Below are 22,931 nucleotides of genomic sequence, written 5' to 3'. Positions count from 1 at the left end.
AAACAGGGGGAATAGCTAATTCCTTATTAAACAGGGGGAATAGCTAATTCCTTATTAAACAGGGGGAATAGCTAATTCCTTATTAAACAGGGGGAATTACTAATTCATTATTAAAAATGGGGAATCGTCAACAACAAATAAATAGGGGGAGTGTAGCTTACGCACCACTTGCAATTCACAAAAATATTTCAAGAGATTTATTCATGGGTTTCTTTGCCATAAATCATATTTCAGTCGATAACTGCCACGTTCTTCAATCAGAATGAAATGTCAAGTGTAACCACACCAAAGCTGTTTACAGTGGTGTGGTTATTACAGTTTATACACAACAGAAGCCAGCACACTATAAACAGGGGGCAAAGCCAACAACCAGGACACACACCGTTCTCATACAGTATCTCAATCACACAAGCTAGCTGATGGCAGCGGGCCACTCTATAGTGACTAACGCGGACTGACTGTAAAAATCCAGCAACTCCACAAGAATCATCAAATTAGATTCTTTTGTTGCATAGCTCTGGACCAGGGCGTAATGTGCAGGTGCTGACACAGCTCTGAGTCAACAAGCTGCACGTATCACCCTGGATCAGAGCTAGTTGTTGCAGTGCTTTGGCCTGAAAACGTAACAAACTAAGAGATGGCACACTGGTCTGTAGAACACACTGGTGTGTAGAACACACTGGTCTGTAGAACACACTGGTATGTCAGTGAAAAAGTAACTATCTTCGCTGTGGTACAGTATGTATTACAAAAGTGTATATAACTCAATCACTTCCTAACTATTCTAAAATCAGCTGGACGTTGTGTGGATTTGTTAAGGAAAGATGAGGTAGGAAGGTGGACAAAACAACCTCGCTCTCCAAAGTCTTCCCTTAGTTGGATGTAAGCCCACATTGTTTTTCTCCACTCTCAAACATATGACATTTAAATCCTCAGCTCTCAACAACATCCCACATCAGTAACCCCCACCCCTTACATATTTAACATCAGGTATCTTCCCATCAAAAAGCTCAAGGACACAACTTCTTTAATAATATTGGGTGTTTTGCTGTTGATAACCACCACAGTAGCAATAACTCCTCTTCTCAGAGAGGAGAACACCTCTCATCATCAGCCAAGTCAGAAACCTTTCAATGAGTCGGCTTTAGTCAAGCGAAAACCACACATCTGCAATCATGTCTTTTATCAAAGCACATTTCAACAGCTGAAAAAGAAATAAATATCTCATCTATAACATTGTGATCCATCCATATGATAACACTGAAGGCTGTTTTATCTTGGTGTGTTTTGAGTGTTCCAAATGGCACTCTACTCCCTATATAGGGCACTACTTTTGACAAGAGCCCTCGGGGCCCTCATAGAGCCCTCAAAGGCCCTCATAGATCATGGGGCCCTCGGTGCCCTCAGATCCCACAGGGCCCGTAAAGAGCCCATAGGGTCTGGTCAGAAGTAGAGCATTATAGGAAACACGGTTTATTCTAGAAGCTAGCCTTGGTGTGGGATCAGTGGTCAGACGCCCAGCTTGTTGGCGATGGTCATGACCACTTTGAGGATGGGCATGAAGGCTTGGATCTCGCTGAAGTTGCTGCTGGTGACCACAGCAGTGTGGACCTCCAGGCCACGCTGGTAGTTCTTGCCCGCCACACAGCGGCTGATCTCATGTAAACCACCCAGGATGTTGTTAGACAGCTACAGGATGAGGGGAGAATTTAAGTTACTATAGGCATGTACACATTTCCTTTACAATCTGTTATGTAGTGGAGCACCACGACTGGGTCTGTTATGTAGTGGAGCACCACGACTGGGTCTGTTATGTAGTGGAGCACCACGACTGGGTCTGTTATGTAGTGGAGCACCACGACTGGGTCTGTTATGTAGTGGAGCACCACGACTGGGTCTGTTATGTAGTGGAGCACCACGACTGGGTCTGTTATGTAGTGGAGCACCACGACTGGGTCTGTTATGTAGTGGAGCACCACGACTGGGTCTGTTATGTAGTGGAGCACCACGACTGGGTCTGTTATGTAGTGGAGCACCACGACTGGGTCTGTTATGTAGTGGAGCACCACGACTGGGTCTGTTATGTAGTGGAGCACCACGACTGGGTCTGTTATGTAGTGGAGCACCCCGACTGGGTCTGTTATGTAGTGGAGCACCCCGACTGGGTCTGTTATGTAGTGGAGCACCACGACTGGGTCTGTTATGTAGTGGAGCACCCCGACTGGGTCTGTTATGTAGTGGAGCACCACGACTGGGTCTGTTATGTAGTGGAGCACCACGACTGGGTCTGTTATGTAGTGGAGCACCACGACTGGGTCTGTTATGTAGTGGAGCACCACGACTGGGTCTGTTATGTAGTGGAGCACCACGACTGGGTCTGTTATGTAGTGGAGCACCACGACTGGGTCTGTTATGTAGTGGAGCACCACGACTGGGTCTGTTATGTAGTGGAGCACCACGACTGGGTCTGTTATGTAGTGAAGCACCACGACTGGGTCTGTTATGTAGTAGAGCACCACGACTGGGTCTGTTATGTAGTAGAGCACCACGACTGGGTCTGTTATGTAGTGGAGCACCACGACTGGGTCTGTTATGTAGTAGAGCACCACGACTGGGTCTGTTATGTAGTGGAGCACCACGACTGGGTCTGTTATGTAGTGGAGCACCACGACTGGGTCTGTTATGTAGTGGAGCACCACGACAGGGTCTGTTATGTAGTGGAGCACCACGACAGGGTCTGTTATGTAGTGGAGCACCACGACAGGGTCTGTTATGTAGTGGAGCACCACGACTGGGTCTGTTATGTAGTAGAGCACCACGACTGGGTCTGTTATGTAGTAGAGCACCACGACTGGGTCTGTTATGTAGTAGAGCACCACGACTGGGTCTGTTATGTAGTAGAGCACCACGACTGGGTCTGTTATGTAGTGGAGTAACTTGACAGGGTTAGAATGAGAACTAACTGACATCATGGTACAGGGATTGTGTTAATGGAGAATTCTATGATTTTCACGCATAAAAAAATATAAAACAAATAAGAAATATCTTGCTGCGTTTTGTACAGCAAATCTAAAATGCTTCTTATTGTAATTTCTGCTCGGCATCAGACTAATTTTGTGCTTCAGTTGCACTTCTCCGCTCGGATGAGACTTCAGGAACGGCATTCTATCAGCAGATAGCGCTCTGACTGATGTGGAGCTGCTTTTCCCTGTTTCCCGTGTAGCCAACTTTTCTCTGGTAAAATACAAGATTAACTTCAAGCAAAACATTGGGAAATGTAGCTGGCTACATTCTTTCTACGGTGAACAGAAATATGATGGCCATGCATCGTTTTTGCAAAAAAAGACAGTGCTTTTTAATTGTAAACTCATTTACTGGTGTGGCTGCCTGCCAAATGGCGTTCCACTTCTGTTGTCATCTGATGAAAATGAAGTTATTTTCTGCCTGAATGTGTTGCACTGATGTATTTTCTGTGACGGAAAACTATAGTTACATGTCCCTGATCACTCTATTGAACAAAAAAAAAAAACTGCTGACTTTCAATATAAAACGCAGGTGAAATGGTTTAAAAAGCAGATTATTTTTAACGTGTGTGTTTTGAAACAGCAGATTTCTGAACTCCGAGGCTGGGCCCTGTGGTAGAGCATCTGCTACATGTTCTCACCGTTTGCTCTCTCAGCTTGTCATACAGGTACCCAAGGCGTTTCGATGCATCGTCAAGTTTTCTTTTTGTTTGCTGAGAAAAAAAATATATAGAATATTAGGATGTCAGACTCGAACAGCAGCACCTTCAGAATGGCTCTGTGTGTCTTATGCAGATATATGGGTAGAAATTCTGTCTTTTGAATCACAAGAGCTGATACTACTGTCCTGTGTAAAGACTTACTGGGTCTTGTGCGGCTAGCTGGCAGCATTGAACCAGGCTGTCGAAGGTCTGCTTGAGGACCATGTGCTCTGCAGGGATCTCTCTCTGCTCCACCCTCTCAGCCGGCAGCGCCTGGAGGAGCTGAAGGGACACACAGGACTTAGAGATCTGCCTACCTATAAGTAACTAGTAGCCTGACTTTAGGGGTTAGAGGTCGGCCTGGCAGGCCTTTAATAAGAAAGTAAATGGTAGCTTGACTTTAGGGGTTAGAGGTCAGCCTGCCAGGCCTTTAATAAGAAAGTAAATGGTACTGGGTTAGGTTCGCACTAGTCTCATGTTACCAGAAATCCCACTGTATTCTGGCTCCAGAACTGGGCATGGAGAAACACAGAAGGGCTTGAGACAAGGTTGCCACTGACCTGTACGCTGGGCTCCTGAGGGGCCCCTGGGGGGAACTGCTGCGTACGGCTGGGGTCGTGGCCCTGCTGGGTGCGACTGGGGTCGTGGCCCTGCTGTCCTTGGGGCTGATGATGGTCCTCCATGGGGTAACCCCCCATAACAGGGGCGGTGATGGGAGCAGGAGGGGTGTAGTTGTCTGGGACAATCTGAGACAGACAGAACACAGATTCACACACCAGCAGGTTTATTAGGCATAAAACCCTCACCTTATACTGGTTAACATACAGCTAAGATCTTAATGCATGTTTAAACACGTGAAAGTACTGAAATACCAAAGACAGTCTACAACATCTGGAGAACATACAGTTGAAGTCGGAAGTTTACATACACTTAGGTTGGAGTCATTAAAACTCATTTTTCAACCACTCCACAAATTTATTGTGAACAAACTATAGGTTTTGGCAAGTCGGTTAGGACATCTACTTTGAGCATGACACAAGTAATTTTAACAACAATTGTTTACAGACAGATTATTTCACTGTATCACAATTCCGGTGGGTCAGAAGTTTACATACACTAAGTTGACAGCTTGGAAAATTCCAGAAAATTATGTCACGGCTTTAGAAGCATCTGATAGGCTAATTGACATAATTTGAGTCAATTGGAGGTGTACCTTCGGATGTATTTCAAGGCCTACCTTCAAACTCAGTGCCTCTTTGCTTGACATCATGGGAGAATCAAAAGAAATCAGCCAAGACCTCAGAAAAAAAATTGTAGACTTCCACAAGTCTGGTTCATCCTTGGGAGCAATTTCCAAACACCTGAAGGTACCACGTTCATCTGTACAAACAATAGTACGCAAGTATGACCACACAGCCGTCATACCGCTCAGGAAGGAGACACGTTCTGTCACCTAGAGATGAACGTACTTTGGTGCGAAAAGTGCAAATCAATCCCAGAACAACAGCAAACGACCTTGTGAAGATGCTGGAGGAAACAGGTACAAAAGTATCTATATCCACATTAAAACGAGTCTTATATCGACATAACCTGAAAGGCCACTCAGCAAGGAAGAAGCCACTGCTCCAAAACCGCCATAAAAAAGCCAGACTACAGTTTGTAACTGCACATGGGGACAAAGATCGTACTTTTTGGAGAAATGTCCTCTGGTCTGATGAATCAAAAATAGGACAGTTTGGCCATAATGACCATCGTTATGTTTGGAGGAAAGAGGGGGAGGCTTGCAAGCTGAAGAACACCATCCCAACTGTGAAGCACGGGGGTGGCAGCATCATGTTGTGGGGGTGCTTTGCTGCAGGAGGGACTGGTGCACTTCACAAAATAGATGGCTTCATGAGGGAGGAAAATTATGTGGATATATTGAAGCAACATCTCAAGACATCAGTCAAGAAGTTAAAGCTTGGTCGCAAATGGGTCTTCCAAATGGACAATGACCCCAAGCATACTTCCAAAGTTGTGGCAAAATGGCTTAAGGTCAACAAAGTCAAGGTATTGGAGTGGCTATCACAAAGCCCCGACCTCAATCCCATAGAACATTTGTGGGCAGAACTGAAAAAGCATGTGCGAGCAAGGAGGCCTACAAACCTGACTCAGTTACACAGCTCTGTCAGGAGGAATGGGCCAAAATTCACCCAACTTATTGTGGGAAGCTCGTGGAAGGCTACCTGAAACGTTTGACCCAAGTTAAACAATTTAAAGGCAATGCTACCAAATACTAATTGAGTGCATGTAAACTTCTGACCCACTGGGAATGTGATGAAAGAAATAAAAGCTGAAATAAATCACTCTCTCTACTATTATTCTGACATTTCACATTCTTAAAATAAAGTGGTGATCCTAACTGACCTAAGACAGGGAATTTTTACTAGGATTAAATGTCAGGGATTGTGAAAAACTGAGTTTAAAGGTATTTGGCTAAGCTGTATGTAAACTTCCGACTTCGACTGTATATTCACTGAATACTGGTTTACATAGAACTAAGATTATAGCTATTAACATTATCAAGATGGTCTACTGGTCCTGGACTGGGTTGGACAAATTGTAAGTGGTCCACATTTCTCCAGTCTGAGCTAGTCCATGTTATCAGAGAGGATGGGGAAGGTATGAAGGTCCTTTATCCAGAGCAGATACCTTTTTCTTCCTGGGACCCCCTCGTACTGCTGGTGGGTCATTCCAACCATCTTGTCCTGTAGATAGTGAAAGATGAATAGTCAGCCACAAGACACTGGTGGCTTTTTAAGAATCCAGACAGCAGCCAAAGCCAAGAGCCTAGAGACCTGGAGTTACATTAAGTTGAGCAGGGTTATTTCTCAAACTCTTAAACGTCACTTTCAACTCTGATAAACAAAAAGGTATTTCCATTGGAGTAGCAACAAACAGGTCACTTCAACAGACAGCAGGCCACGGCCAGGCAGCATCACAGTGCAGTTACATTGGACACACTGACTGACAATAATAAAACATTATTGTTGTTGCATTAGCTTCACTACTTGGCATAGCCTAATACTTTGGTAAATGGACATTTTTAGTACTCAAATATCATACATTTCAAAAACAGATACTTTGGTATTAAATTAGTAAATGTAAATCACCAACAACAGTGATTTAGCATGGATTATTTCGCTACATCGTTACAATGATTGTTATAAATCAAAGACCAGCCCAACACGCTCCTGTAAAATCATGTGACGGCACAGGCAAACACCTTTCTACATGTCTACATTCACAGTCTTATCCCAGCACATCTAAACCTATCTCTGTCTGCATTCACAGTCTTATCCCACCATATTTAAACCTATCCCTGTCTGAATTAACACAGTCTTATCCCACCATATCTAAACCTATCCCTGTCTGCATTAACAGTCTTATCCCACCATATCTAAACCTATCCCTGTCTGCATTAACAGTCTTATCCCACCATATCCAAACCTATCCCTGTCCGCATTAACACAGTCTTATCCCACCATATCTAAACCTATCCCTGTCTGCATTAACACAGTCTTATCCCACCATATCCAAACCTATCCCTGTCTGCATTAACACAGTCTTATCCCACCATATCTAAACCTATCCCTGTCTGCATTAACACAGTCTTATCCCACCATATCTAAACCTATCCCTGTCTGCATTAACACAGTCTTATCCCACCATATCCAAACCTATCCCTGTCTGCATTAACACAGTCTTATCCCACCATATCCAAACCTATCCCTGTCTGCATTAACACAGTCTTATCCCACCATATCTAAACCTATCCCTGTCAGCATTAACACAGTCTTATCCCACCATATCTAAACCTATCCCTGTCTGCATTAACACAGTCTTATCCCACCATATCCAAACCTATCTCTGTCTGTCACGCTCACTGTCACCTTCATCATCGTCAACAAGGGGAGTACTCAGCCAAGGGAAATACCCTGAAAGTTAAACAAGGGGGACAGCTCAATCAAAAGCATTTATATATTAACATTACGTTATTCACTTCTCAAATCTCACTACATATGATTTAGTATTTATAAAAAGTGTCAAACAAGAATCTACCATTCCTTCTTTAAGCATAAATGAGTTATGAATAAAGATATGATTAAAGATGACTATCACAACAGATAAACAGTGGTGTTACAGGCCATGCCTGTGTCCCAAATGACACCCCATTCTCTTTATAGCGTCCTGCTGACCGTACGAGCCCCAGTCAACAACGGTAGGGTCCTGCTGACCGTACGAGCCCCGGTCAACAACGGTAGGGTCCTGCTGACCGTACGAGCCCCGGTCAACAACGGTAGGGTCCTGCTGACCGTACGAGCCCCGGTCAACAACAGTAGGGTCCTGCTGACCGTACGAGCCCCGGTCAACAACAGTAGGGTCCTGCTGACCGTACGAGCCCCGGTCAACAACGGTAGGGTCCTGCTGACCGTACGAGCCCCGGTCAACAACGGTAGGGTCCTACTGACCGTACGAGCCCCGGTCAACAACAGTAGGGTCCTGCTGACCGTACGAGCCCCGGTCAACAACAGTAGGGTCCTGCTGACCGTACGAGCCCCGGTCAACAACAGTAGGGTCCTGCTGACCGTACGAGCCCCGGTCAACAACAGTAGGGTCCTACTGACCTTACGAGCCCCGGTCAACAACAGTAGGGTCCTGCTGACCGTACGAGCCCCGGTCAACAACAGTAGGGTCCTACTGACCGTACGAGCCCCGGTCAACAACAGTAGGGTCCTACTGACCGTACGAGCCCAGGTCAACAGAAGTGCACTATATCATGCATAGGATGGCATTTGGGACGCAACACATCAATTGCATCATGGTCAGTACCTGTAGGAGGAGGAGCAACCGACGGAGCAGAGAAGGACTTGACGGCCGGGGCTCCAGGACCTCCTTGTGGGTACCCGGGTCCCAGGGGTGAATACGGACCAGAGGGGGGACCTGCAGGTGGGCCCTGGCTGTGAAGGTGAGACCCCCCTGGTGGGTACATGCCGACGGGGGCCCCAGGCTGCTGGTAGCTGGGTGGCATGGGGCCTGAAGGGAGCGAGGTGGGTGTGAAGCCTGACGGAGGTAGCCTTGGGCTGGGCATGGTGGCGAGGCTGCCAGGGGCAGAGAAGGGAGGCAGGGGGTGTCCAGACAGGCTGGAGCCTGGCATAGTAGGTCCTGGAGGGAAGGCAGAGAGGCCAGGGCCACCTAGTCCTGCAGACATGGGCTGCTGTTGTGGCTGGAATGGCTGGATTGGAGAGAACCCTGAGCAGACAGGAGACAGACATGTTACATCAAGAGCAATCTGGAGTAGTGTCTGGGAGGTGACAGAATACTACCTGGTTCAGCAGGGCACAGCTTGTATATTACGCTCACATAGAAATATATTATGTAGAACAAACATGTTTAAAACCTGTTAGGGCTAGGGGGCAGCATTTGCACGTCTGGATAAAAAAAATGTACCCGATTTAATCTGGTTACTAATCCTACCCAGTAACTAGAATATGCATATACTTATTATATATGGATAGAAAACACTCTAAAGTTTCCAAAACTGTTTGAATGGTGTCTGTGAGTATAACAGAACTCATTTGGCAGGCAAAACCCTGAGACATTTTCTGACAGGAAGTGGATACCTGATGTGTTGTATTACCTTTAAACCTATCCCATTGAAAAACACAGGGGCTGAGGAATATTTTGGCACTTCCTATTGCTTCCACTAGATGTCACCAGCCTTTACAAAGTGTTTTGAGTCTTCTGGAGGGAGATCTGACCGAACAAGAGCCATGGAACGATGATGTCCCATTAGACACCTGGCGCGCGAGTTCATGTTGGGTATCCTCGTTCCAATACGTTATAAAAGAGTATGCATTCGTCCACCTTGAATATTATTCATGTTCTGGTTAAAAAAGGCCCTAATGATTTATGCTATACAACGTTTGACATGTTTGAACGAACGTAAATATATTTTTTCCCCTCGTTCATGACGAGAAGTCCGGCTGGCTTAGATCATGTGCTAACAAGACGGAGATTTTTGGACATAAATGATGAGCTTTTTTGAACAAAACTACATTCGTTATGGACCTGTGATACCTGGAAGTGACATCTGATGAAGAGAATCAAAGGTAATGGATTATTTACATAGTATTTTCGATTTTAGATCTCCCCAACATGACGTCTAGTCTGTATCGCAACGCGTATTTTTCTGGGCGCAGTGCTCAGATTATTGCAAAGTGTGATTTCCCAGTAAGGTTATTTTTAAATCTGGCAAGTTGATTGCGGTCAAAAGATGTAAATCTATAATTCTTTAAATGACAATATAATATTTTACCAATGTTTTCTAATTTTAATTATTTAATTTGTGACGCTGACTTGACTGCCGGTTATTGGAGGGAAACGATTTCCTCAACATCAATGCCATAGTAAAACGCTGTTTTTGGATATAAATATGAACTTGATAGAACTAAAAATGCATGCATTGTCTAACATAATGTCCTAGGAGTGTCATCTGATGGAGATTGTAAAAGGTTAGTGCATCATTTTAGCTGGTTTTATGGTTTTGGTGACCCTGTCTTTGACTTGACAAAACATTACACACAACTCTTGTAAATGTACTGTCCTAACATACTCTAAATTTATGCTTTCGCCGTAAAACCTTTTTGAAATCGTAAAACGTGGTTAGATTAAGGAGATGTTTATCTTTCAAAGGGTGTAAAATAGTTGTATGTTTGAAAAATTTGAATTTTGACATTTATTTGGATTCAAATTTGCCGCTCTTGAAATGCACCTGCTGTTGATGGAGTGCACCACGGGTGGCACGCTAGCGTCCCACCTAGCCCATAGAGGTTAAGTTTTAATGTCACATACACAAGTACAGTGAAATGCCTTTCTTACAAGCTCCAAGCTCCAAACCCAACAACGCAGCAATCAATACAGCACTACAAATTACAAGGTAGAACAAAAACACAGGAGAGAAAAATAGCAAGATAAAGTCAGTAAGCATACTACGCACAGGATCAGTTCCAGACAACACCTGCTGAACACGGCCCTGGACTGAGGGTGAGTGCCTACCTGGGGCAGTGGCAGGATGTTGAGGGTAGACTGGCCGTAGCAGCCCACTAGGTGGAGGAGCATGGGAGGAGGGTGGCAGACCACCATACGAAGGAGGAGGAGGCCCTCTGGAGTGAGTAACAGCTTGAGGAGTGAAGACTGTGGTCATAGGAGGCTGTCCAACCACTGGCATCAGAGGAAGAGGAGGCTGGCCAACCACTGGCATCACAGGAAGAGGAGGCTGGTAGGGCCCCTGGAGAGAAACATCATTTATACACAGCCTGCGTCCGAAACGGCACCCTATTCCCTTTATAGTTGACTACTTCAAAAGTAGAATGGAATGCAGCCACAGAAACATACATGAGAACATAACAATATACCAAAGCTGATGTTTCATAACATCTACTCTAGCAACTGCTATGATGTCATGGACACCTCAAGTTAGATTCATCAATGTAGAAATCAATGGAAATACATCTGTTTACTTTGTGTTTTAGAATCCTCAATCATTTTTATGTGTGTATTGTTGCATTCTCATAGCTGAGGCAAAAGTGTCAAATAAAATGCATTAATTCCTAAATACCGGTGTCTGTGTTGTCTGTGCTGGTGGTTGTGCTTGGGGGGGGACAGCAGGGGCCCGAGTGGGGTCAGGGTCGCCCCCCGTCACCCTGACTATGTTGTAAGGGAACGGTGGGGGCTGTTGACCCCATGCTGCTCCTCTCTCTCCCTGGGCGTGGAACAGCCGGTCTCTCATCATCATGATGCAAGCCTGCAGGAAGACAAACACCACAGAACAAAACCATAACAGTTAGAATCGTACTTGAACTATTTCAAACAGTTTGATGCTTCAGCCTGCCTGAGGGCTAAACTATAAACCAGGGAGTTAGCCAGCTAACTTGCCTAAATATTATGAAATATTATTATTATTATATTTTTTGATAACCTTGAAATGGGCATGGTTTTATTAACTCAACAGACAAGAACACAGGGACATTTAGCTTTGTTAACGACCCAGAAAATCTGGAGTAATTTCTGGTTGTTTATCAAAGTAAGCAGGCAAACTCAGTGATCCTGATTGCAGTACACCCCTCCGGAGTACCAGATGGTGGGAAATACCCTTTCTGGACTACATCATTAGTTCCCTGACACCAGGCAAGATCAATGAAGCACAACTTCCATATTAAATGCAGGTCTGAACACAATCCAGGAGAGAGAAAACAAGGTGTCTTTGAAGCATGATGACATCTTTAAACATTTCCTAGTTGATAAGGTATCTGAAGAGTAGTGGAGGTTGTGTTTACCTGGTCTGAGGTGTCTGGCAGGTAGGACAAGGCTGTAGCCAGGCTGCCTTGTGAAGCTAGGAGACCAGCATAGCGAGTCAGCTTGTCAGCCAGGATAGGACTCTGTACAGCCACCTCGCTGTTCCTCAGACGCTCCACAGACTTACGCAGAACCATCATCTTCTCTACCAGGTCCTGGAGGTCAATCACACAGATTACATATTGTTACTACCTGGTTCCTACGATGTCATTACAGATAGTATCGGTGGCCAGTTATCATATCATCATAACACTAGGGTTCACTTGGAAAAGTGACTTCCATGGTTAAATGAAGGATAAATATATAGATAAAAAACTATTTGTTACCTCTAAAACCAGGGGAGATGAGCAGTCCCTCTGCAGGGCCCAGCATTCCACTAGTTTCTCAATGTTCCCAGAGCAAATGTAACAGAGACATGCCTGCAGACAGCGTTTCTCTGTCCTCTCACCCTCCAGACGCGACCCCAGGGTCTCTACAGTACCAGGAGAGGGAGGGAGAGCATGGAAGAGAGGGAGAGAAAGTAGGAGACGTTAGATAGATGTAACAGAGATGCCTGCAGACAGCATTGCTCTGTCCTCTCACCCTCCAGATAGTCTACACAGCATAGAGATCCGTTATAGTCATACCAGGAGAAAGGGAGGGAGGGGTTAGGAACAGGAAGCAGAAGAGACCATCAGGTACAATCAGGTCTCTCTTGTGAAATAGATTTCTAGTGACCGCAGAAATAAGTGCTGAACTCAAGGTAAAAGCAAGTCGGGGTTTCCTGATTCCTTTGTTACAATCGTCACCATCTTGGTGTTCTTACCACACAGATGAGCAAACTCTTTGGGGTGAGCGTAGGTTAGGAGAGCAGCGAGAGCCTCCTTCCAGTTATCCAAGTCACAGCTCTGCACGATGTCTCCCCAGTTCTGGGTCACCACGGATGAGATCAGCTGAGGACGGTAGATAGTAGACTTAACCATGTTGTATTTATTCATGTTGACTCAGTAAATCTGATTATTTTGCACTGTTGATATAAAGTAACTATATTCTGAACTAAATTAACTTTGCTAGCTAGTAATCAAGTCATACAAATATAATATCAATCAAATAGTCATGAGGGTAAGTCCCAAATTGGCCCCGGTTCAAAAGTTCCCCGTCTTACCATAGAGATGCTGTTCCTCTGCTGGTCCAGGTATGTTCTCCGTCTTACCATAGAGATGCTGTTCCTCTGCTGGTCCAGGTATGTTCTCCGTCTTACCATAGAGATGCTGTTCCTCTGCTGGTCCAGGTATGTTCTCCGTCTTACCATAGAGATGCTGTTCCTCTGCTGGTCCAGGTATGTTCGCCGTCTTACCATAGAGATGCTGTTCCTCTGCTGGTCCAGGTATGTTCGCCGTCTTACCATAGAGATGCTGTTCCTCTGCTGGTCCAGGTATGTTCTCCGTCTTACCATAGAGATGCTGTTCCTCTGCTGGTCCAGGTATGTCCCCCGTCTTACCATAGAGATGCTGTTTCTCTGCTGGTCCAGGTATGTCCCCCGTCTTACCATAGAGATGCTGTTCCTCTGCTGGTCCAGGTATGTTCTCCGTCTTACCATAGATATGCTGTTCCTCTGCTCGTCCAGGTATGTTCTCCGTCTTACCATAGAGATGCTGTTCCTCTGCTGGTCCAGGTATGTTCGCCGTCTTACCATAGAGATGCTGTTCCTCTGCTGGTCCAGGTATGTTCTCCGTCTTACCATAGAGATGCTGTTCCTCTGCTCGTCCAGGTATGTTCTCCGTCTTACCATAGAGATGCTGTTCCTCTGCTTGTCCAGGTATGTCTGCTGGGTCTTCTGCAGTAGCTCCTGTCCTCCACTGATAGCCAGCAGGATGGCCTCAGCGTAACGCCCGTCGTTCAGACACAGATCCACCGCTCCCTCAAAGTTTCCCACCAGCAGAGCCTGGCTGATCAGACCATCTGCATCTGCGACAACAGAGGCAAAGCAACTGAATGAGATACGGAGAGTTACAGTCATACAAAGGGCCAGTTACCAGGACAACAGATTCATATTAAGCCTAATGCTGGACTAAAAAGGTTTTACATTGAACATGCTTTTTGTTATGTGTCCGGGAAACCAGTCCGTACTGTTTAGATTTCACAGGAAGAGAGAGCTGAAGTCACGTCCAACTGCTGTGATACTGAACAGAAGACAAGCAGTACCTGCTGAGACAGGGATTTGGAAGCTGATCTTCTCCTTGTCCTGTGGTTGTGCTGGGATCTGACTGAAAAAGTCAGAGGGGGAGGATGAACCCGGAGTCTTGGTGGAGTCCACCGCATCCCCGGATTCTTCTGACCTCTGGAAACAAAACGAGGACAACTGGTGATGATATAAAAAGGTGACAGGATTCATGTTGTTATGAAAAAGAGACCACATATCACTTCTGATACTCGTCACTGCCCTCTATAGGACGGTGGAAGATATGCAGACTAGAATTAGGACTACTATAAAAGAGAATGGGCTATGTAGAGCTATGTTCCTGGACTGACCTGAGTAGAGAGAAGCTGTATCTTCTCAGCCAGATCGTTGGCATCCACTCCATGTCCGTTAGGCTGCAGGTTCTTCCCCAAGCAGGTGGATATCTTTCTCTCTAAATCCTCTTTGCTGAAACCCAAAAGACTCAGGAATTTGACCCGGGCTTCATCTTCAAAGTTGACCTGCAAACATCAGGAGGTGGTCAACATTGGAAACCTAAACAACCCTTGCAGAACTTGTGTTCATCATATATCGGTCTTGGCTCCTGAGTGCCTTTCTATCCAAACACATTGTACAGAGAATTCTACTGTTCATGGAAATGTGTCATCTCCATGAGGTGTTCTGTGAGTCCTGCTACGGTTCAGTCTGAAGGACTGACAGGACCTCAGATGTCACAGATAACTGGAATTCTTTACATTTTGGCAATTAAGCAACTTTTCTAATTAACGAGGGTCAGATGAACTCATGGATACCATTTTAGCATGCTAACAGTTCCAGGAGACTTCCAGCCATTGTGCTAACGCTAGTTAGCAATGGCTCCCAAAACTACCTTCAAAACTGCATGCAGAGGCAAAAATGGTATCCATGAGATCTGGGTGAGTAGAAAAAGGGATTAAATGCCAGAATGTCACACTGTCTCTATAATGTTACCTTGTTTGACCCTGTGGTATGTAGAAAAGTTGCTTAATTGCCAAAATTTTCCATTATTCCTTTAAAATGAACCTTTGATGCCACTGTGCAGTGTCATAACACCTACCAGGAGAAACCTCCATATGTCCTGTTCAGAGTCTGTGGGGGCCTTGTGGATCTTGGCCTGGCAGTAGTCTGACAAGGAACCAGATTGCAGAGCAGCCTGCAGCTCTCTGGAACGTTGGAGGAGCTCTGTTTCCGTGGTGACTTGGCTCACAAACACCTGCCTGGGGACAGGGACGGCCTGTGGGCTCTGGACTGGAGCCTTAGGACTCTCAAAGGTGATCAGCTTCCCACCAAACTACAAGGAGAAGAGGATGGGAGGAAAATGTACTATTACTATGATGCAGTTATAATACATTGTAAGACTTGTCATAAGCACGTAGAGTCCCTTTATAAGTAGAGCGTGACTGAAGAGTAAACACACTTTAACTGTGTGTTTCCACCATAATCCACAGGTTGTCATGCCAAAGAATACACTTTAACCGTGTGTTTCCACCATAATCCAAAGGTTGTCATCCCTAAGAACACACTTTAACCGTGTGTTCCCACCATAATCCAAAGTTTGTCATACCTAAGAATAGACTTAAAATCGTGTGTTTCCACCATAATCCACAGGTTGTCATGCCTAAGAATACACTTTAACCGTGTGTTTCCACCATAATCCAAAGGTTGTCATGCTTAAGAATACACTTTAACCGTGTGTTTCCACCATAATCCACAGGTTGTCATGCCTAAGAATACACTTTAACCGTGTGTTTCCACCATAATCCAAAGGTTGTCATGCCTAAGAATAGACTTTAACCGTGTGTTTCCACCATAATCCAAAGGTTGTCATGCCTAAGAATAGACTTTAACCGTGTGTTTCCACCATAATCCACAGGTTGTCATGCCTAAGAATAGACTTTAACCGTGTGTTTCCACCATAATCCACAGGTTGTCATGCCTTACTACTTAAACATATTGGGGTTCCTCACAATAGGCATTTACTTATGTTATTTACCTTCTGCAATACAAAAAATGGATATATAAAAATGAAAAAACGGTCAAGTACATTGCACTTACAGCAAATGAGGCTCCTACGGGCCTACGAACCCACTTGGGGGGCTTCTTCAGCGGAGCGACGAGGGTGGTCTGAGGGGTGGGTTGGGGAACTTGCAGAGGGGGCAGCACCTGGCCTGTCCCAAACGGATCCATGGTGTCAAAGGACGAGGAGATCTGTGGGAAAGTACCACACAAAGACTGCATTCCAATCTAAATATAAGATAAGAGAAATGAGCAGAGGTCTTTAATGAGAAGGTCTACAACCATAGCCTACCACTATAGTAGCAGTAGCAACCACATTCAACGCTACCTGACTACGAGATACCTGACTACGCCAAAATGTTACAACAATCAAATCACATCTATTCCAGAAATAGTGTTGAAGATACAGCACTACATAGGAAATAGGGAGCTTTTGATGTTTTAGCATTTAGCAGACACTCTTATCCAGAGTGACTTCCAGTGGCAACACTGGATTGTGTGTGGTTTCCTTTAGACAGTAAATAGACATGGCCACAGATAGAGGCTCTCTACCTGATCAGCCCTGCTCTGCTGCTGGGCCTCCAGGCTTCCTCCCATCACGCTGTAAATACTGATCCACCCGTCAAACGAGGCCGCCGACAGCAGCGCTGGGTTCCTGGGACACCACTGGATGTCAAAGCACCACTGGTTGGTGGTTGGTAATTCATAGATCACCTAGAGAGATGGGGAGAGAGATTGGATCACCACGACATTGTAGAGACAGATCACCTAGACAACAGAGGCATCTGAAGAAGCCCTGGGCAGGGAAAGATGGCGGGGGCCTTGTGATGGAGGCCATATACACCACATGATGCGATGAGACCTTTAGAACAGAGCAGAAAAGCAGGTACCTCTCCAGTGTTGGGGTTCCAGCAGAGAATCCTGTTGTCTTTAGCACTACTGAGCAACAGCTCTGGGTCTGCTTGGCTCCACGCTATGGACAGAAGTCCCCTGAGGAGGAAAAACATCAAGCCATCATCACCGACAGTCAATGCTTTCTCTTTTAACTTCAACTATGACACAACAGCCACCGAGCTAGAATAACTAATTCTACTTCATTAATCCCTAAAAAGGAAATGTGATTGAACCACTTAATACATACAACACCAATAAAAACACAACAAACAACATACAGACAATTAAAGTAGCACATCACCAACGTATAAAGAAATGTTTTATTATGTGGATTACTATTGTTAGATATTACTGCACTGTTGGAGGTAGAAACATGAAGTATTTAGCTGCACCTGCCATAACAGAGACCATATCATCACCATCATACATAACAATTCAATTTAAAGCAATGTGTGGCACAATGTCCCGAAGGCTCACCTTGTGTGGTTCTCCAGGACTTTGAGAGGGGATGTGGCAAAGCGCAGGTCCCACATCTGAATGACTGGCATGCGGTCATCTTCTGAGGCCAGGACCAACTGTGTGGCCACCTCAGGGTGCCAGAGCATCCCTGAACAGTGCATCTACAACACAACACTACATCAGACCAGAGCATCCCTGAACAGAGCATCTACAACACAACATCAGACCAGAGCATCCCTGAACAGAGCATCTACAACACAACACTACATCAGACCAGAGCATCCCTGAACAGTGCATCTACAACACCACACCAGACCAGAGCATCTACAACACCAGACCAGAGCGTCTACAACACAACACCAGAGCAGAGCGTCTACAACACAACACCAGAGCAGAGCGTCTACAACACCAGACCAGAGCATCCCTGAACAGAGCATCTACAACACAACACTACATCAGACCAGAGCATCCCTGAACAGTGCATCTACAACACCACACCAGACCAGAGCGTCTACAACACCAGACCAGAGCGTCTACAACACCAGACCAGAGCGTCTACAACACCAGACCAGAGCATCCCTGAACAGAGCATCTACAACACAACATCAGACCAGAGCATCCCTGAACAGAGCATCTACAACACAACATCAGACCAGAGCATCCCTAAACAGTGCATCTACAACACAACAGCCTTTCAACATTTCTACATGCCGTGTATTGTGTTAACTTCTGTACAGCATAAGTGGTGATACAGTCCAGACTAGAGTCAGTATGAGAGGGGAGCTAACATGATACAGTCCAGACTAGAGTCAGTATGAGAGGGGAGCTAACATGATACAGTCCAGACTAGAGTCAGTATGAGAGGGGAGCTAACATGATACAGTCCAGACTAGAGTCAGTATGAGAGGGGAGCTAACATGACGCAGTCCAGACTCCCAGTGGTTCCTCAGGACAGACTACTGTACCCGCCCGGTTGCTGTGGTCACCAATCGACTGTACCCGCCCGGTTGCTGTGGTCACCAATCTACTGTACCCACCCAGTTGCTGTGGTCACCAATCTACTGTACCCGCCCGGTTGCTGTGGTCACCAATCTACTGTACTCACTAGTCTACTGTACTCACCCGGTTGCTGTGGTCACCAATCTACTGTACTCACTAGTCTACTGTACTCACCCGGTTGCTGTGGTCACCAATCTACTGTACTCACTAGTCTACTGTACTCACCCGGTTGCTGTGGTCACCAATCTACTGTACTCACTAGTCTACTGTACTCACCCGGTTGCTGTGGTCACCAATCTACTGTACTCACTAGTCTACTGTACTCACCCGGTTGCTGTGGTCACCAATCTACTGTACTCACTAGTCTACTGTACTCACCCGGTTGCTGTGGTCACCAATCTACTGTACTCACTAGTCTACTGTACTCACCCGGTTGCTGTGGTCACCAATCTACTGTACTCACTAGTCTACTGTACTCACCCGGTTGCTGTGGTCACTAATCTTGATGATGGGCTCGTTCTTCCTCAGGTCCCAGACCACTGCTTTCCCACTGGGGTTTGCAGAGGCCAGGATGTGTTGGACCTGCCTGTTCCACGACACTACACTGATATCTTCAGGAGGCTAGGTGGATGGGGAGAGAAGGAACAGCACTGTTACAAATATAGATATTCCTTGAGGAATTATGGATTGGAGAATGTCACAGCACACATTTTAGAGATTAACAACAAAAAAAAAGTGTTATTACGCATTAAAAAGCAAAGCCAAAATTCCCAACACTGCCACACTGTGGAAGACTATTTCTTTGAGACTTCAGTAATATCTGGATAGGAGGAAGTGTTAGGTTATTTAACATTCCCACCAGCCCACACATGTTAAAGCCACCACACACCAGACAACAACCACACACACACACACACACTGGCTTTCACTCTTACCTCACAAAGCTACAAAGAGGGGAAACATGGAGAAAACTGTTCAAAATTAAATTAAGACTCATTCCAGGGAACTTAATTCACCTGGAATATCCACCATTTTGATTTAGAGAAGACGCTGAATGGAAATTGAAGAGAACGGGACAAACTTCCCCAGAGACATTTACCTGTGACTTTGTCCCGGGTGTCATTGGATTGCTGAAATTGTTCAGATCCCAGATATAGATCTCTGAATCGTTTGCCCCTGACGCCAACAGATTACTCTGAGAGAGAGTACATTCAAATGAGAAAAAAATACATGTGGGGAATATAATACTGTACAGAACATTGAATTGAACATATCCTTTAAGTGTTCATATTAAAAGCTTAATTTAATGTAATTTAGTAGCTATTTTAAATTGCATGCCAAACTACAAGTGAGAAATGGGCCAAAGACTTGACTGGCTGCTACCATTATTTACCTGAAAGGGGTTGAAGTCTAGTGCTCTGACAGGCCCAGTGTGTTTGTCAGACTGTCCTATTATTGCCTCTGCCCCTGATGTTACAATGGCTTCTGGGCTATACACTGTTACCATGCCATTATCACTGCCTCCAATCAGTCTCCCTCCCAAACCGTCTTCTCCTGCTCCAAAGTTTACCCACACCAGACTATGCAGCCTAGGGCACAGATATCAAATCAAATGTTATAGGTTGAATCATATGCATTGATACAATAATATATTAACTTGATAACTGGTAATGTATTGGGTTAGCAGGTCATTTTGTTGCTTACCTGTTAGAAGTAGGTAGAGACCCCTTGAGCTTCATGTCCAGGGAAGGATCGGCAAAATCCACCTGGAATATTTCCAAGGCGGCAGTGGTGTTGAATGACGCATCCAGCTGCTGAGCTGACGTGCCTGTTCGTCAACAAAAACAGACCAAGAAAGAAATCTAATAAATCACAAGAACTCAAGAGTATGTTATTCAGAATTAAAAGTGAAGCCTGTTATCATTGGTTACATCACTCCTGATTTTAGAAGCCTGCTCCCAAATCTGTTTATGCACACGTGCCATGTTGGCTAGATAGCATAAACAGATCTGGGAGGCATCTGGCAAGAATGCCTAAACATCTGGAACTATCTACTGTATAAGCGCATGACAGTCCTGATACACAAAACAGTTCTACCCTACGTAAGGTTAGGTAGAAGGGTTAGTGCAGGACAGGACAGGTATGGACAGGCCTGATACAGGTAACATGTGTGCCCTACCTAAAGCCAGGCAGATAGGGTGATGGGGGGCAGGACTCCATGCTGGATGAGCTGTCCTCTGGATCTCTTTCAGCCTCATCTTCCTCTATTGGGCTAGGATGCCTCTATCAAAGTCCTAAATAATGAAAAACAAGCACTTTTAATGACGTTTCAATACTGGGGTGCATTCAGTTCGGTTCAATTTTTGCTACATTGTGTAGCAATGGTATGCACCAAACAGTGTGCACCATTCTTCAACAGCTTTTGAGGTGTTTGTTCCTGTTTGGTGGGTGTACCCTGATCAATATGGGTGTGACACACTGAGATACATAAATCCCCAGTGTGACCATTTGTAGCTAATCACACAATATTGTGCAGCCCACCATACACAATAGCCCTCCTGAGCCACCATAATCACACCGTTCTTCTCTTCAGCACCATTGACTAAAACGTTGAAAATAGCCAAAAACATTTCGAAATGTTTTTGGCTATGTTAAACAAAGTTTTTTCATATTGAACACACCCCTGGCAGTTATGACACCTGGAGTGTATTCATAACGCAAATTCTGTTGCAAAACGTTTCCTCCAAACTGAAAAAGTTTTGCCACGAAAACAAGAGTTTCTATCAGAAAAATTCAGGTAGGTCTCTCTCAGTTGACTTCTTAAACGGTGCAAAGTTTCCGTTGCAAGACGTAAGGAATAAACCCAAGGTACGCGCATTGCATTGGGCAGTACTGGGTGTCATATGGGGCTAGCCAATTTCTAAACACTAAGAACCCACCTACAGCTAACTATCAAACGTTAAACGTTTCTGAATAATCAAAACGAAATATTGTCGGGCGTTTCAGTAGCTAGTTAACGTTAGCTACGTAACGTGTAGGGATGGTTAATAAGCTGAAACATAATTCACTAACGTTAGAAGAATCAATTTCAATCACGTCTCATGAATCAACAACACGAGAAGCGAGCGTACCGTTAGATAGCGTAGATGGATAGCGTAGATGGATAGCTGCTGTGTAATGAAAAAACGTTGAGCTAGCTAACATCCATCATTTGGTTAGTAATACAGACTGCTAACGGCTTTTCTTCACCGTAATGACATATATATATAAAATATATAATGTTAGCTTTATAGCTAATAGTTCAACCAACATTACCTATAAACCATCCCAGTTTAGTTAGCTAACGGTAGCTAGCTAGGCTAGTTACCGATACGTGTCATTGGCTTCTGCTAGAGCTACTACGGCTAGCTTGACAGCTAAATCATGCAGACGTGTCGTTCAGCTTATAAATCTAGCAAGCTAGAATAAATGTATTCTAACACTATATTGTTAGTACCCCCATATATGTATATAAAAATATAAAATACTTACTTCGGAATTGATGATTATCAATCTTTCTAGCAACAAATGATGTAGAAAACTACCGGGCACTCCCAACGTAATCATTGATATGTTTATCCTCCTCTACGGTGGCCGACATGGGTTCAAATATCACAGCAGTCAGTAACTTGGTTTGACCTGTAGCTGTGTTTTGCAATGTTTTCAGTTCAGCAAAGATTGTCTCGCCTCTCCATATGTCAGTAGTATCCGTACTGGGCTTGGTTGATGAAAGTACTGAATACATAGTTTTGATTTTTTCAAAACAGTATTACATCTAACTAGACATTGTAATTTCCTGATGAACAATGTTGCAACTTCAGAAAGTATTCATACCGCTTGATTTAGTCCACATTTTGAAAATTGATTAAAACAATATATATATATTTTACACACAATACCCATAATGAAAACATGTTTTAGACATTTTTGCAAATGTATTGAAAATAAAAATACAGATATCTCCTTTACATAAGTCTTCACATCCCTGAGTCAATACAAGTTAGAATCACCTTTGGAAGTGATTACAGCTGTGAGTCTTTCTGGGTAAATCTGTAAGAGTTTTGCACACCTGGATTGTACAATATATGGTAGTGAGAGGAAGCCTGATGGCGGGCAGCGGGATACGATGGAACCAGATGGATTTTAGCCGATATTCTACACATTTTCTTATCGATTAAACGTTTGATCTCAATACAGTTTTCTGTT

At 44.7% G+C, this 22,931-nt stretch overlaps 1 protein-coding gene across 3 annotated transcripts; it reads right to left on the bottom strand.

Moving 5' to 3' along the window:
- Nucleotides 1-182: 182 nt before the first annotated feature.
- LOC106560878 (protein transport protein Sec31A) lies at nt 183-22,360 on the bottom strand. 3 transcript variants are annotated; one of them, XM_082978760.1, is made up of 26 exons: nt 22,218-22,360; nt 20,866-20,980; nt 20,391-20,514; nt 20,080-20,275; nt 19,786-19,881; nt 19,167-19,307; nt 17,706-17,848; nt 17,225-17,324; nt 16,887-17,048; nt 16,374-16,562; nt 15,376-15,609; nt 14,633-14,800; nt 14,306-14,441; nt 13,890-14,068; nt 12,927-13,053; nt 12,448-12,593; nt 12,103-12,276; nt 11,385-11,570; nt 10,823-11,054; nt 8,597-9,016; nt 7,657-7,701; nt 6,416-6,471; nt 4,285-4,470; nt 3,887-4,006; nt 3,665-3,736; nt 183-1,689 (listed from the first exon to the last, which is right to left on the bottom strand). In XM_082978760.1, the coding sequence occupies exons 2-26, from the start codon at nt 20,942-20,944 to the stop codon at nt 1,510-1,512; spliced, it is 3,891 nt and encodes a 1,296-aa protein (XP_082834886.1). In that variant the 5' UTR covers nt 20,945-20,980; nt 22,218-22,360; the 3' UTR covers nt 183-1,509. The 3 variants fall into 3 exon arrangements, with proteins under 3 accessions (XP_082834886.1, XP_082834887.1, XP_082834888.1); XM_082978761.1 differs by having other exon boundaries at nt 16,374-16,526; XM_082978762.1 differs by lacking the exon at nt 7,657-7,701.
- Nucleotides 22,361-22,931: the final 571 nt, after the last annotated feature.

Source organism: Salmo salar, chromosome 01 (genome assembly GCF_965601325.2).
Source record: "Salmo salar chromosome 01, fSalSal1, whole genome shotgun sequence".
NCBI lineage: Eukaryota > Metazoa > Chordata > Actinopteri > Salmoniformes > Salmonidae > Salmo > Salmo salar.
Note: the sequence above shows the minus strand (reverse complement) of the source record. Positions and strands in the feature narration are given on the sequence as shown.